The sequence below is a fragment of the Dreissena polymorpha genome, chromosome 4 (assembly GCF_020536995.1).
Source record: "Dreissena polymorpha isolate Duluth1 chromosome 4, UMN_Dpol_1.0, whole genome shotgun sequence".
Lineage (NCBI taxonomy): Eukaryota > Metazoa > Mollusca > Bivalvia > Myida > Dreissenidae > Dreissena > Dreissena polymorpha.
In genome coordinates this window covers 30,441,438-30,455,858 of record NC_068358.1, presented here as the reverse complement: position 1 = coordinate 30,455,858, position 14,421 = coordinate 30,441,438, and the positions used below count along the sequence as shown (strand labels likewise).

At 33.3% G+C, this 14,421-nt stretch overlaps 1 protein-coding gene across 8 annotated transcripts in view; it reads left to right on the top strand.

Annotated features, from left to right (window-relative positions):
* Window positions 1–5,282: 5,282 nt before the first annotated feature.
* The window catches only part of LOC127880264 (protein 4.1-like), a 60,947-nt gene continuing 51,808 nt past the window's right edge, over window positions 5,283–14,421 (top strand). For 6 of the 8 annotated variants that reach the window (XM_052427595.1, XM_052427594.1, XM_052427593.1 and 3 more), the window contains exons 1-2: window positions 5,360–5,511; window positions 8,688–8,836. In XM_052427595.1, the coding sequence (XP_052283555.1) occupies window positions 8,717–8,836 (120 nt within the window). In that variant the 5' untranslated portion in view covers window positions 5,360–5,511; window positions 8,688–8,716. Of the gene's footprint in view, window positions 5,512–8,687; window positions 8,837–14,421 lie in introns of all 8 variants that reach the window. The other 2 variants (XM_052427589.1, XM_052427588.1) reach the window with 2 other exon arrangements.

The following is a 14,421-nucleotide window of genomic DNA, read 5'->3' as shown; positions in this document are numbered from 1 at the left end:
TATTGAAATTACGTATATAATAACTCTATGCGAATAAGCCAATCTTATAGCTGTCGTTTTCCATACGGCTATACTGCATGGTAATCTCTTACAGGTTCTTATTTCATATAGGTCTCAAACGCGATGTTGTTATTCCAAAACAATGGCTATGCAAATGCCATTAGACGTTGAAATTGTATGTAACATCGAATCTTTGTTATCATTTATACAGGATAATTGTTTAATTATTTCAAAACAGTAAATTAGGTCTACAAGTAATAAATAACGTTAACAAACCATGGATGCATGCAACTTCTAACAATTAGCTGAACGTTTCTTTGAAATATAATTTCAGTCATCGAAATACAATGCTATTTTTGAACATGCAAATATACATTAGATCTTCCTGTATACATCACTATCAAATGACAAATCTCCTGTGTGTATCATACATTTCGCCCTAACGATTTGTGAATGCTTAACATTTTGACACCAAACATTTCAATTTGAATTTGTATTTAAAATGTTAAACACGTGTTGGTCAAAGAAATTAAAATAATCGCCAGCATGTGTATACATAAAGCTAAGTAAAGTGTGATTATATTATTGGTATAAGAAATTCCTATTCTAAAAATACGCAAAAACGCACGCAACACACGATATGATTAACAGCCAAGGCATCTGTCAAAATAGAACGGATCCCACAACATTAATCTTTTCTTTCCAGATTTCAATCAATAAATAAAAATCAGGCTGTATACGGCAAAATTTGACTTTCGCCCTTAAAGTATGAAACTGACCTTTGAGGACACGTATGGTGATTTAATTTCAAAATATAATGTTTCTTTAAAATGGCATTTAAATAATGGAATCTCCCATCCATCATTTTACGGAGATGTTTTGAAGCGTGTCCGCAAATTAAAATATGTTAAACCAAATGTTCATATTAAACTTTTCAATTTAATTAACTTGTTTTTATCAAAAGGATACGATGCTTATGTACTTAAAAACACGTGTTTGATGGTTTTCGATTCGCTATATCTTTCTTCTCTTAAAATTTGGAATCATTAGTGATATTATAGGCATTTTTCACTGTTGAACAAAATTGTGTCTTTGTGTCGTATGAACAAATCTGCATGAAAACTACATTTGGACTCAAATCGTACATCAAATCATTTCTGTCGTCAGTTGTCAAAACACCTATATACTGTTTGATTCCAATAATGTCGCTTTAATGGAATTACTATTTTTATATATTTGATTCTTAATTTTTAATCAACTTAACTTGTTTTATTAGGGCATTTTTCACTGTTAAACAAAATTTTGTCTTTGTGTCGTATGAACAAATCTGCATGAAAACTACTTTTAGACTCAAATCGTACATCAAATCATTTCTGTCGTCAGTTGTCAAAACACCTATATACTGTTTGATTCCAATTATGTCGCTTTAATGGAATTACTATTTTTATATACTTGATTCTTAATATTTAATCAACTAAACTTGTTTTATTAGTAGTACAATTTTGCAGTAGCCCCCCCCCCCCATTAATAGTTTTATTATTACTTTACAGTACCGCCCCTGGATTTTTTTCACGTCATTGTGTCTTCGCCTGTCAATTACGTCATAACTCTTTCTCTGTTCCTGGGTACATGTAAGCTACATGCATAGGTCATTGGGTTTATAACGTTCAATTTTATTTATATTTTCTCTCTGATAGGCGTTTCTTTTTTCTTTTTTTATTTAATTATTATTAATTTCATTTTTAGCAGTCACATAAACAACCAAGCAATGTAATATGGAATTTTTACACCCATTATTGCTGCTTCTTCCTCTTCTTTGCGCGATGATTATCTGAAATATTAACTTAATGACGCTATATTTTTAAATCTTTTTCTATAAAGAAGGAATGCAGTTTCATTTTATCGTTCGTCAAAAACTTGTAACTCTGTTGCTCTGGTATCTTCAATACCATTGAGTAATTAAATTGTAATTAAATTGAATGCGTTTTAATTCCCTTTTATTATTGTTTGATTTGAGTTACAATGCTATGACGTTAAATTTTATTTACACTTAAATGTTTTATGAATATTGTTGGGCCAAGTGTGAGGTTGAGCGCTCTATAACCGGTTTAAACCCCCAATGCTTTGCATTGACCGTTCCAAGGCGGTGACCTTAGCTTTATTCATATTTTGTGTTTATGTTAGTTTGTATTGTGCTGTTTTGTACTGTTTGGGCAATCGGTCACTTGCCTTAAATATAGGACCAACTAATTGTTTTTAATGAAAATTCAATACTGCTCCAGCAGCTGGAGTTTCACTTCTTTATAATGAACAGGTCATACATGGGGGAAAAGGTGGCCATTTATGATAAGTTATTTTAGTATTGCACGATAAAAAATGATACACATAACGGAGAAGCTTTTTTTGTTTGTTGTTGCAAAATATGATCTTTGATCTCTAAGTGTGACCTCCACATTTCAATCAGGAAGACGAGTGAAAGACTCGCACGTAGTTATATGATGGTTTGCGTTTAACAGTGAATTACCGGTAGGTTTAGGTTCCAAAAGATAACTATTAATCTGGTGTTTGTCCGAATGAACCACAATAGGCAAAGCCCAAGTAATATCCACTATAACTATTCGCAAGAACATTTTTTTTAAAGACGCAACGTTTTTTCGAACGGTTTTCTTTGTAACTTTCACATCTCATTTATTTCAATTAACTTCCGATCAATTAAACGAAATTCAGTCATAACAACTGACTTATGTTTTCTTAAACAGCACCTTTTGCCTTAAATCAATACGGAAAACGTAAAATGTCGATTTTTGTTTCGTGAGCATTAGTGAGTCGTATTGCCGATCCAATGCGGTTTTACGGACCGTATGTGTCCGGAGCGGTACTCGGAGAATACGCATTAAGTCAAATACTTGAACTGCAATTGACTTCCCCAACGGATTAAACACATGCTATTTATACACTCGCAAACGTTTTACTTGGACATTTATTCGACTTTTAGCCAATAACATTTGGCTAGTAACGGAAATATTGCCAGTCACATAGTCATGCTCGCAAATATAATTATGCAATACAGTTAAATACGTCCGAAAAGCTGTTCTTTATTAGTAGAAAGTCAATTTGAAATAAGCGTAACAATATATGCATTTCAATGCATGGGAACGTTGTTTTAAAAGTGCAAAATTAATGACCGCTGCTTTTACAAATCGGTCATATATTAAACATTTGCAGGTTCAATAAACACAAAACTGTTATACACCTACCAGATGTATCTTGGCAGCTTTACAGTTGTATTCTAAGTTTCGGCTATTTTAAAAATGAGTGGCTTCCTATTATGCAACTAGTATTGCATAACATAGTCAGCAAATTTAATGTTTGTACCGTTGAAACTTGCTAGGAATGCTCGTGACATGTTATTTAGGGCATCGGGAATGTTCTGGTAGGGGCGGCCGAGGTCCCAAAATCTCAGAAAGTAATCAACTAATAAAAAAATATGAGGCCTTGTCTGAAATTAAATTGTTATACCCCGCCTCCCCTGTGGTTTAAAATTGGTCGACTGTGATAATAATAAGCTTCGGAAAAAGCAGACCTCATCGCACAGTGGTTTTCAAGTTTGAAAATGTTGCATTTTTACCAGTCCGAAAATTATGTATTCTGCTATGTATGCCAGCAAGTGATGCGAAGGGAAGATCGAAAACAAGTATTCAAAGGGCAGTTTCATCACTTCCGGCTTCATCTCCAACTTAAGAACGCCACTTTAAAATTCAAAAAGCACCAGCATTGTGGGTGTCATTGGCCTTTTAGAGACACGTGACAATGTCGCGCGTCACGAATTAAATTGGTGAAATTATTTTCAGGGCAAATTTCAAGAAGAGAGAAAACCACCGGAAACAGCTGTTTAATACTGTACGTAGTTTTCGGTAAATTGCACTATTGGGGTTTGTATTGCAATTTCTAATCGTTAGATCGTTAAATTGAAGAACAAAACAGACGCACTTTATACAGTTGCTTAATTTTCTAACAAGTGTCGTGTTCTGAAATGACATCTTATTTTGTATTGTTTCATGTCTTTATTCAGGTGGGAAAAGAACAAATTTATTTATCTTTAATAAATCTATGCCATGTTATTACTCATTTAGGTAAACTCTCGTGAATTTTCCAGAAAATGTCACAGGATTTTTAGAATTAAACATGGCTTAAACAGCTACGCAAAAAATATCACCATCAGCATAAAAAAATAGTTCTTGATTTTTCACAATTCCACAAGTCAATTCGGTACGCTCTTTTTCGATGACATTTTGGTTTATCCATATATATCCATGTGTTTGGAAGAGTAAAGGTTGTTGAGTACTGACAGAAGCGAAAGATATAGTAAAAGATACACCTATAGATGTACAAGTGTGTATATGAGTTAAGTATATTTGTAATAATTATTTATACTTATCATTTTAATATATTTTGATCTCGCATTTTAATCAAACAAACTCGCATGGTTATCTCGCGATCTCGCTTCGTCGAATCGGACGTCCGAACGTAAGCTCATAGACTCGCATCGTGATAAAGCGGGCGGGGTGGGGAAACCGTATTGTTTTCAGATGTGACCACGGGCGTGAAATTCGGACCTATAGTATTGCTTTTTATACTGAACTTCCTTGGGTTAAATATGTGGATTTCATAAATTGTCTTTTTTGTGTTATCTTGTTGTCGTATGGTATTATACAATTGATTCATCTGATCGCAGTTGTTCTTAAATTTATCGAATGTAGAACATGACATTAACTGTAATTGCAATGCAATATTTCTATTTTGTTTTAATTCTTTTCGAAATGCCAAAGATCAAGAAATGAACATTTAATAGCACTCTGAAAAAATATTGGGGGGTCACGGGCTCGATCCCCACTGTGGGAGCGTTCTTCCGATTCCCCCCCCCCCCAATAGACACCAAGTACTGGTTCTAGTCCCATGAAACGGACTCGAGAGCGTTTCAAATTAGCCGTAGGCTTTCTATGCAATCGAACTTAAATAAATATAGGTTTAAATTAATATATACTGGGCAAATGTACGTCTATATTGATTTTGTTCACTCTCGACATATATTTAATGTTACACGCGTTTGTTGTTAATATTGTCTTACTCTACATTTTTGTTTTACCATAAAGTCGTTTAAACGGGCAATCTTTATACATTAACGCATTTTCATTCGTTGCTATTCAGTTATTGGTTTATTTGGTTAATAAATCAAAAAACATTTTGGTTGCATGTCACCTATATGTGACGGACTGGTTTGCATGTAATTGAAATGACGTCACCACAATAAACAACGCGCACCTTGAGAAAATTACACAGGTATGCAAACTAGGTCACGATTCAAAATGGTGTAAAACTAAATTCGAGAAAATAATTATTGAACTAGGCACAATACTGTAAGTACCGAACACAAACGTTCAATAAAAATAAGAAAGTTATGATAGTGTTTTGAACGCACAAACAAAACTAATTGACACACCTGGAATACAGGTAAATTAATGTTTGCGTTTGTATTAATATTGTCATAAACATGTCTTCCGCATTGGTCATCAATCGATTTACTGACCGGCATGTATATTTTGTTTATTTTTTGTGTTTATTATGCAACTGATCATAATATTGAATGGTTAGTGGTGCATATTGCATAGGAAACAAACACGTTACTTCTTTTAGGTCGCTGCTACTATCGTAAGTCTGGAGGCACGGACAAAAACGATTGTTCTGAGTTTTGTATGGTTCTTGCCACCATAGCTTTACAATAAAATGTATCTTTTGTATATTTTTTAACTTTGTGCAATATAGTCATGGGAAAACCTCCAAAGTAACGTCAACCAGCATATGACAGTAACCAATGATTTGCTTGGTTTATGGACGTTTCGTGCCACTACCAGTTCGTGCCACTGATATTTGTGTTGAAAAGGGGTAGACGTTTCGTCCCACTGATAATATATAGGCGGACAGGTGTGAATAATGCCGTATAGGTGTGAATGATATTGGGGTGTATATAAATGTAGAAAATTACAACAATGTTGACAATTATGATTATAAATAACAAACAAATAAAATGATTTATCGTTAGTATACTAATATTTGTAAATAGTGTATTATATGCGATAAACATAAAGCATAAAGTGTTGTTATTTTTATGAATCATGTGTATGGGCTTGTAATAATAAAATAAAATGATTTATTGTTAGTATAAAAACATGTGTGCATTGTTCATTATGTTTAATAAATATAAAACATGAAATGCTGTTATTTTCTATGCTTCAATTGTATGTATTATATACATAAAAAATAATATATAACATGAATGAACAGTAATACAATTTAAAATATAGTTGGTCTTTTTCTTTTAAGAAAAGCTTTTGCTTTACTATCGACTCACAAACTTTCAATCAGCCGTATGTGTCTTTACGTAATTAGCAAACAATTAATTACCGACTCGGGCCTTTAATTTACCGACACGGGCCTTTAATGGCCAATTAGTAACCAATTAGTAAACAACTCACCTCTTTAATTATGATACAAACTGTGTATGTGTGTATCAGAGTTTATTTACAGGTCCTACCGGCCTCTTCACGAGGTCTTTGAGGTAAACTGTGTAATTCATTGAAAGAGTAAATAAAGTCAGTTGAACACACAGCCAGACGGTACGAACGAACAACGACGTTAAAGGTATTTTTTTACATGTATAGAATAATAAAGCAATATATTATTTTCAATTGATAGTTATAATTTAAATATTATCTTATGAAAACTAATATATCATATTTTCATTGGATAGTTATAATTTAAATATTATTAAATACAAACTAATATACATCATAGTTCACAACATATTTTTTTCCAGGATGGCATCGCAGAATCAACGGTCGAGCAGAGCGTCCCGACCTAGGGTTTTACGTGCTCGTCCCCCTATTGCGCCGTGAGGCAGAAACAGTGGATCTGACAATCCGCCTTGTGTCAAAGCATGCCCTGACTCGGGTACACTTTTGTATATGTGTATTAAAACAATGTTTGAATATATTTATGTAATCAATCTAGATATTGTTAAAATGTATGCATGCATTCACTTCTGATGTTGTTAATGTCAATTTATTGCAAATGTTTGTATATATTTATGTAATCTCTGCCAACACAAGATAATCCTACAAGATTGGGTAGGATGCATTTTTTTGTTAAAAATGTATGTTTTCATTCACTTCTGGTGTTTTAATACATTTATGTAATGTATTGTTAATGTATTATATGAAGCATTTAAATTGACTTTTAAACAATCCTGAAAAAAAAAACAATGTTGTTTTCCCATTGAACAGATGTTACAATCAAAGGTGCGAAAGTTTCCTGTTATGATTTCACACCTATACGGTATTATTCACACCTATCCGCCTATATATTATCAGTGGGACGAAACGTCCAATGCCCTCCTACACAAATATCAGTGGCACGAACTGGTAGTGGCACGAAACGTCCAGCACCCATTTGCTTCAGGACTTAACGAAATAGGCAGCATAATTTGATAGGTTAATAATGTTTATTATTCCCAATTATGTAATTTTTGACAAAATACTGTCTAAACACATCTCTAAATGACCTTTTTGTTACAACATAATGGATTATCATCCAATTTCAATTCATTTGTGAAAATTATAATTAGTTTTAGTATAATTCGATGCATTTGACAATTTAGATTTGCAAAACATGGCGCATGTCAAGGAGTTATACCAATGAGCTTGAATTTACAAAGAATCATTTTTTTCACATTTAATAATTTATTGAGATGACTTATTAAATATGTTGCTACTCTGGTAGACATATGTGGTTTGCTTCAGCGAACAGGTCTTAGGTAATTACTATAAAACCTCTTTCTTGCAAATCTTTCAGCTAGAGCCCCAGTACAGCCTCTACTGAAGGTACACAGTTTTGGGCCGTACATTTAATTTCAGAGATTGGTGGTTGCTGCATGGTTGGCTTTTCCGTAGGTGCTTTTTCCAGGCATCACAAGTTATGATCTCTTACCAAGTGTGGTGGTTAGGTCTTTTGTTCTCTGTACATGGATTATAAATATCAGAAGATAATTATCTGTTCTGGTCTAATGGCCATGTTATTAACAGCCTCTTGATGATGGTCAGTCTGGATACTGCAAGTATGTTGCAGAGTCTCTTCTTTTGACTGCATCTGTTGCTAACCCATCTGTGTAGGCCCTTATCCATGCTTTCTGAGGTTACCTTTCTTAAAGCATGACCATCTCTAGGGCATTGCTTGGCTTTCTTGGAAAATACTAGATCGTTTCAGTCTTTTTGCTTCAGTGTACTGATATACTATAGTATCACAAAAGGTGGAAGAAATATCTCACAGCTCATGAAAACTTGCTATAGTTTTGAGACACAAACTAGAAAACTTATAACATTTTTTTTTTAACTGAAAAACGTTACTCTTGTATGAAGAAATATTTTAAGTTTGCTGGAATTTAAATGAGAGGTATTGTTTGTTAATGAGCTAACTTTAAAATTAAGACGAAATGGATTCCTCGAAACTCTTTAAACACTGCAAAGTAAGCTACCTGGAGGCAATGATTTCATCAAAGTTGCTCGCTCAGAAGACCACTGCATATAATAATTTCATATAAACATTAGACAATCATCCCATTTTTTTAATTTCAGATACATATTTTCAATATTTTCGTTCCACCATGGGGGAACCCAATGAACCAGCTCCTGATCACAGGAGGATGGGTGTAGTTCGGTCGGCACGTCAAGTTCCTGTACGCGTTCACCTTCTCGATGATGACACTTTTGATGTCAGCGTGGATGTAAGTCACATAATATGCATTGTAAAATGATGATTAAACTTTAAATGTGAGTGTTTAATAAGGTTATGGACATTTTTGCAACAAGTTTTGAACAGATGATTGACGACACTTAAATGATTGTGACACTTAATGAATTGGGAAGTGTCACTAACTAGGGCTGCAATGAATTCAAAAAAATTGTTCGGATCCGAATCCAAATATGGTTTCTTCCAGTTTTTCGGATCCGGATCCGACAGATAAGAGAAAAATAGAATTTTCTGTCTAAATTAAAGAAATCAATGTTTTAGAAGTATAATTTGATTAAAAAACATAAACATTTAATAACAAAAGACATAACAAATTTCTCGTTTAACATTGTAGCAATGTCAAAATAAAACGAAACCTTAACACTTATTTACTTAATAGTTTGCTCGTTAACATACACTTTCACCGTTCATACAAGTTTATGTTTGTTTTCACAAAAATTAACATATGAAATATTGTCTGGGTCCAGGCAAGCTCTATGAGCACTGACATGGTCTCCTGCTGTGGAGAAGATTCTCTCACGGGGCACTGAGGTTCCTTGCATCACAAGATAGCATTTAAACTGAGTATATGACGAAATATGCTTTCAAGACAATACATTATGCAGGAAGACAATTTGACAGGTCGTGAAATTATGCAAAATTTACCTAAATAACATTCCAGCCACATTGGATCCACTACCGTTGTTTTTAATACAACTCAGAACGACAATAAGGATTGAAAACTTACTTATTGCCATTAGGAATTGCATTAGCTCAAGCACTTGTCATCAGATCTTCACCAAGCTTCATGACGTCACAATGTTTAAGGCAATAACATTTAGGTCAAGTTCGATAATCGGCCAAATTGACCCAGACACTACTGAGTTACAGCCCTTGAATCATCGAAAAAATTGTGTTTTTTCTCGTTTCCGCTCAATAACTCAAGCAAATGTCATAGGATCTTTGCCATACTTCATGATAATGTGTAAGGTCATAAGATCTAGATCAAGTTCGATAATCGGCCAAATTGACCCAAACACTCCTCAGTTACGACCCTTGAATCATAAACAAATTTACCCAGGCACTTCTGAGTTAAGGCCCTTGAATAATAAAAAAAATTGCGTTTCCGCTCGAAACATGCTCATTACTTCTATGTCACATCAGATGTAACCTTCATATTTGGTATGCATGTGTATATGGACAAGGCCTTTCCATACGCACATAAATTTGACCCCTTTGACCTTGACCTTGAACTTAGGTTCCACGTTTAGGTTTAGGTTTCGAAATATGTGTTTAGGTTTTAAAAAGCGTTTTTGGGGGCATATGTCTTCCGATGGAGACAGCTCTTGTTTCGTTTAATAAAAGCGTTTTTAATTTTATAGTGCTGTCTTTTGAGGGGCTTCAATTGATACATGCCATTATTCTGCTGGATATTTAATAAGAATTGTTTGGACCCCATCATCCTCGTTATTTTAGAGTCACAGTTTAGTTCTATGTGATTAGTTAACATATTTCATTGTCTGATGTATATTTGCAATTGTCAGTTTCTCACCAATTTTCACAATTTGAACAGTAGGCTTCTCAACAAGTCAACAGTAAATGGCAAAATTGATGGAATCAAATAACACAATCTTTGTAACTTATGAATGAACCTAGTGAAGTGTCAATGACCTGTGATGGAGCCTTGGTTCATAAACTACATTTTATCTTTAATTACTATCTCCCTAGTTTGTTTTGTGTACTATGACTTTATTAAGCAATTTATCATTAGTTTTTTCGGCGTAAGCTGAATACGCCAGCTTTTCACCTTAGCCTGACCTTTGTTAGCGTCCAATAGAATTCAAATAAAACTTCCCGCGGCCAAGTACAGATGAATACACTTCATTGACTGCATTGGCTGATTTGATAATACCACTAGAACATTGGAAACATGTCCGCGTCTTTGTAACACTGTTTTACTGCGTGTTCAGCATGAAACAGTTTTATCTCTAATAAAAAGGCTTAATAGATAGAACAGTTTTACACTCAATCTCGACATCAATACAGTTTGTGCGTGCATCTTTTATTTTCAGAGGATTTTTAGCACGAGAACGTTGTATACTTAAAGGCCATGTTCTCATATTTAGTACTGATCGACTTCCATATTCCTGTCAACATGTTATAAATAAAAGTATAAAGAGCAGTGGAAGCGATGCCTCACTTTAATGATTGCATTTCAACCCGCGAGGTATAAGGGGTCAGTTCGCGGTTAGTGTGTTTGAATGTCAGAGTTTATATACAGGTCAGACCTTATGTGCTGTTCGGAGTTCGCGGTCAGTAACATAATAGTTATATAATAAAGACGCTATAGCGTGAACTAGGTGAACTGGAATTTTCTTTACCACCAGAAAGATGTGAAATGAAGTTATCCAGCGATATTATTTTATGGCATGTCAATAATAGATTCTTAATGCGTTTTCAACAATACCATGATAAATATTATTTTTCATTAATTAACAAGAATTATTCCATCATATTAAATAATGTATTATTGCAGCATATTGACTAATGTATTAAGTATGAGCGCGATGATTCTTGATACTGTTAATAATCGAATCAAATACACGTAGCAATGCCCGATAAACCACTCAAACAGGTTTGTTCGAAGAACGCGCGTATACATATTTAAAATATGTACGGAGACTTCGCGTGTGGCCGGTTGACTTTGGTTTTCTGTTTTGTATCTATAGGTTTATGACCAGCAATATGTAATAATGTAAAATAAGCCGCGAAAACTCCGCGTAACATCCCGTACTGCGTTTGATGCAGCTAAAAACTGCACAGAAAAAGATATTAGCTATCCTTGATCTCATTCATTTAAATCTTTACCTTCCATAAACTCCAACCACAATCAACGCCGTATATCTTTTTTAAAGATATTTCTTGGTTATATTGTTAAAACTACCGTATGGTCAGGGACCTTGACATATATGATATTTTATATGTCACTGCTGCAGTGAAATTATGCAGACAACTATTAAAAAAGTGTTTAGTTTGATAAATTCATTGTTTAGTGTTCATAGAAACAGGATTTCACAGGAAATCACTTACCACTAAGATGTTAATATGCAACTTATTATTTGTACATGTTTTATAAAAGTTCAGCATATTTATAAATTTTCATTTTTGGATGAAAATGCCACTAACTTTCCTAATTTGACTTGTACCAGTTCCATTCCAAAAGAAAAATGCTGATGTTATTAATAATTATTTGTAAATTGATGATCTCTGAAGTTTATTATGTGTATGTATGATGTACTAATGGATGATGTTAATCATATTTGAATGAACATTTCTGGCAACTAAGACTTTACATGTTGCTTTGTATACCTATTCTGACATTGTGCAACATCCGGCATATACAAAATGTAGTGAAGTTCCTTCGGCTAGGCAATGAAGATACTAAACTGTAGGAAGGCAAAGAGAGAATTGATTTTTTGTTATAAAACAGACTATCCGTGTAATATTTTTAAGCAAATTGTAGTATAATCTTACATCTATTATGTGAGTGTCACATATAATTTTCTTCAAAAGCATAATGTACAAAAACTGGTATCTTCAATGCAAATGTACCATTTCTCCCAATAATGTTTCCATTTCTCCCATTTTTAGCTTTTAAGAGAAGTGACTTCTCCCTTAAAGCCACACACCTTGAAATGACATACATGGCATAGTAAATTTAAGTATAAATAAGAAACATATTTTATCTATGCCAATAAGAATATATCTGGTGATTAAAAAAGTATATATCTGCCTCTTTTGCGCTTTAAAACTTAAAAAAAATCGAGTTTGTCGAAAATGGACGTATATGTCTAGAAATCCTACGTTCGGGTTTAAAAGCGGTACCGTTTGGAAAATAATAAATTACTTGCTAACAAGGTTATACATTTAATTTTATCTATCTCAATTAGAATATATCTGGTGGTTACAAGGTAGAAATCCGTCTTTTTTGCGCTTTAAAATTTAAATATAATAACGTTTGTCGGAATGGATGTTTACATATAGAAATCCTACTTTTGGTTTTAAAATAAAAAAAAAAAATTACTTGCTTACTAGGCTATAGATTTAATGAAAATTTTGCACACTTTCAAATTGGATATATATGTATTGACTAACATGTACTTCATTTCAAGGTGTGTGGCTTTAATTTCATGCCTAGCTTGACCCCTGTTTAACATAATAGCCTTATGATTGATATTGAAATTTGATGTTTAAATAAAAACTTGTCATGTTAAATTTGTTAGAATCCTAAAAAAATTGCAGTCAGGCCAATACATTATCTTTGAAAGCATATTTGTCTTGTCCTTTTAAGAATCATTTAATTTGTATTTATTTACAAAACAATCATAAGTTAAATGCAGAAATCTAGCTAAGAGGGAGCTTTCATACTTGAGTGACTTCTTCAGATGTTTGAGTTTAAAACAAGAATGTTTATCTGCTGTCCCATATATATATAATGTTCAGAGCTCCAGATAAGGTTTTGTGAAATTCTTAACATTACTACCAGATTTTCAAAAATAATTCTTAACTCTGAAATTTTATTCTTAACGTTACTACTAAGTTTTGGAAAATAATTCTTAGCTTTTCTAAATGACCTAAAATAAATAATAATGGTTTTTTTCATGCAAAAAATCAAAATAAACATACGAGCAACTTAATTTAAACGAGTTCAACAGTGTCTATTCAGTATTATACAATTTTATTTTTCAAATACCTTCATATGCCCAAACTGTGCTTAGATTGGATGCCTTGATGAATTTGTACATATTTCACAATTAAAACGAGTTTCCCCTTCAATCTTTTCAACGATTGGCCACGGGAATTGTCCCTTCCACTTGTTCAATGTTTTTTGTTTAAGTTTGGACCCGTAGTGTCGCGTTTTTTTTATCTTTTCCGACTGTTTCGGCAACTGAACATACAACATCGTATAAGATCTTTTCTATAATGTCTTTCTTAACATTCAACTTCGGCTTACTTTGCATACAATATGTTAAAAGCGTGTTTTTGCACGCTTTGCAGTTTTTTAGGACGCTCTCAGGTCGCCGTCATTGTTTTTTGACAGATAGACTGTACACGCCGCTTTTATTGGAAAAATGCGCTTTGTTAAACAAACCCGATAACCATTTTATATAAGCACTGAAAAGATCTTTATTACGCGAAAAGAACTCAACAAAAATCGATACGAACCGATATAAAAATAATATTCGTAACTTGATTTTGTAATGCTTAATGGTACGACAAGATTTTAAAATAAATACGTAACGGACTTGAAAATAATTCGTAATTACGAAAATACGACCCTTATCTGGAGCTCTGAATGTTAAAGTGATGTTATGCACATCTAACAGTATATGCTATGTTTAAAGGTGTCTATAGCAACGGTTGTTTATTTTTGGTGTTTGCACTTCATATACACTTATATTTGTTAATGCAGCATCAACATACTAAAACAATATTCCGGAAAGAGAAAATAATGGATTTGAATATCAACCTTACTTTTGTTTGACAACTGATCACGCATGTACGATGTGAATCTAAATT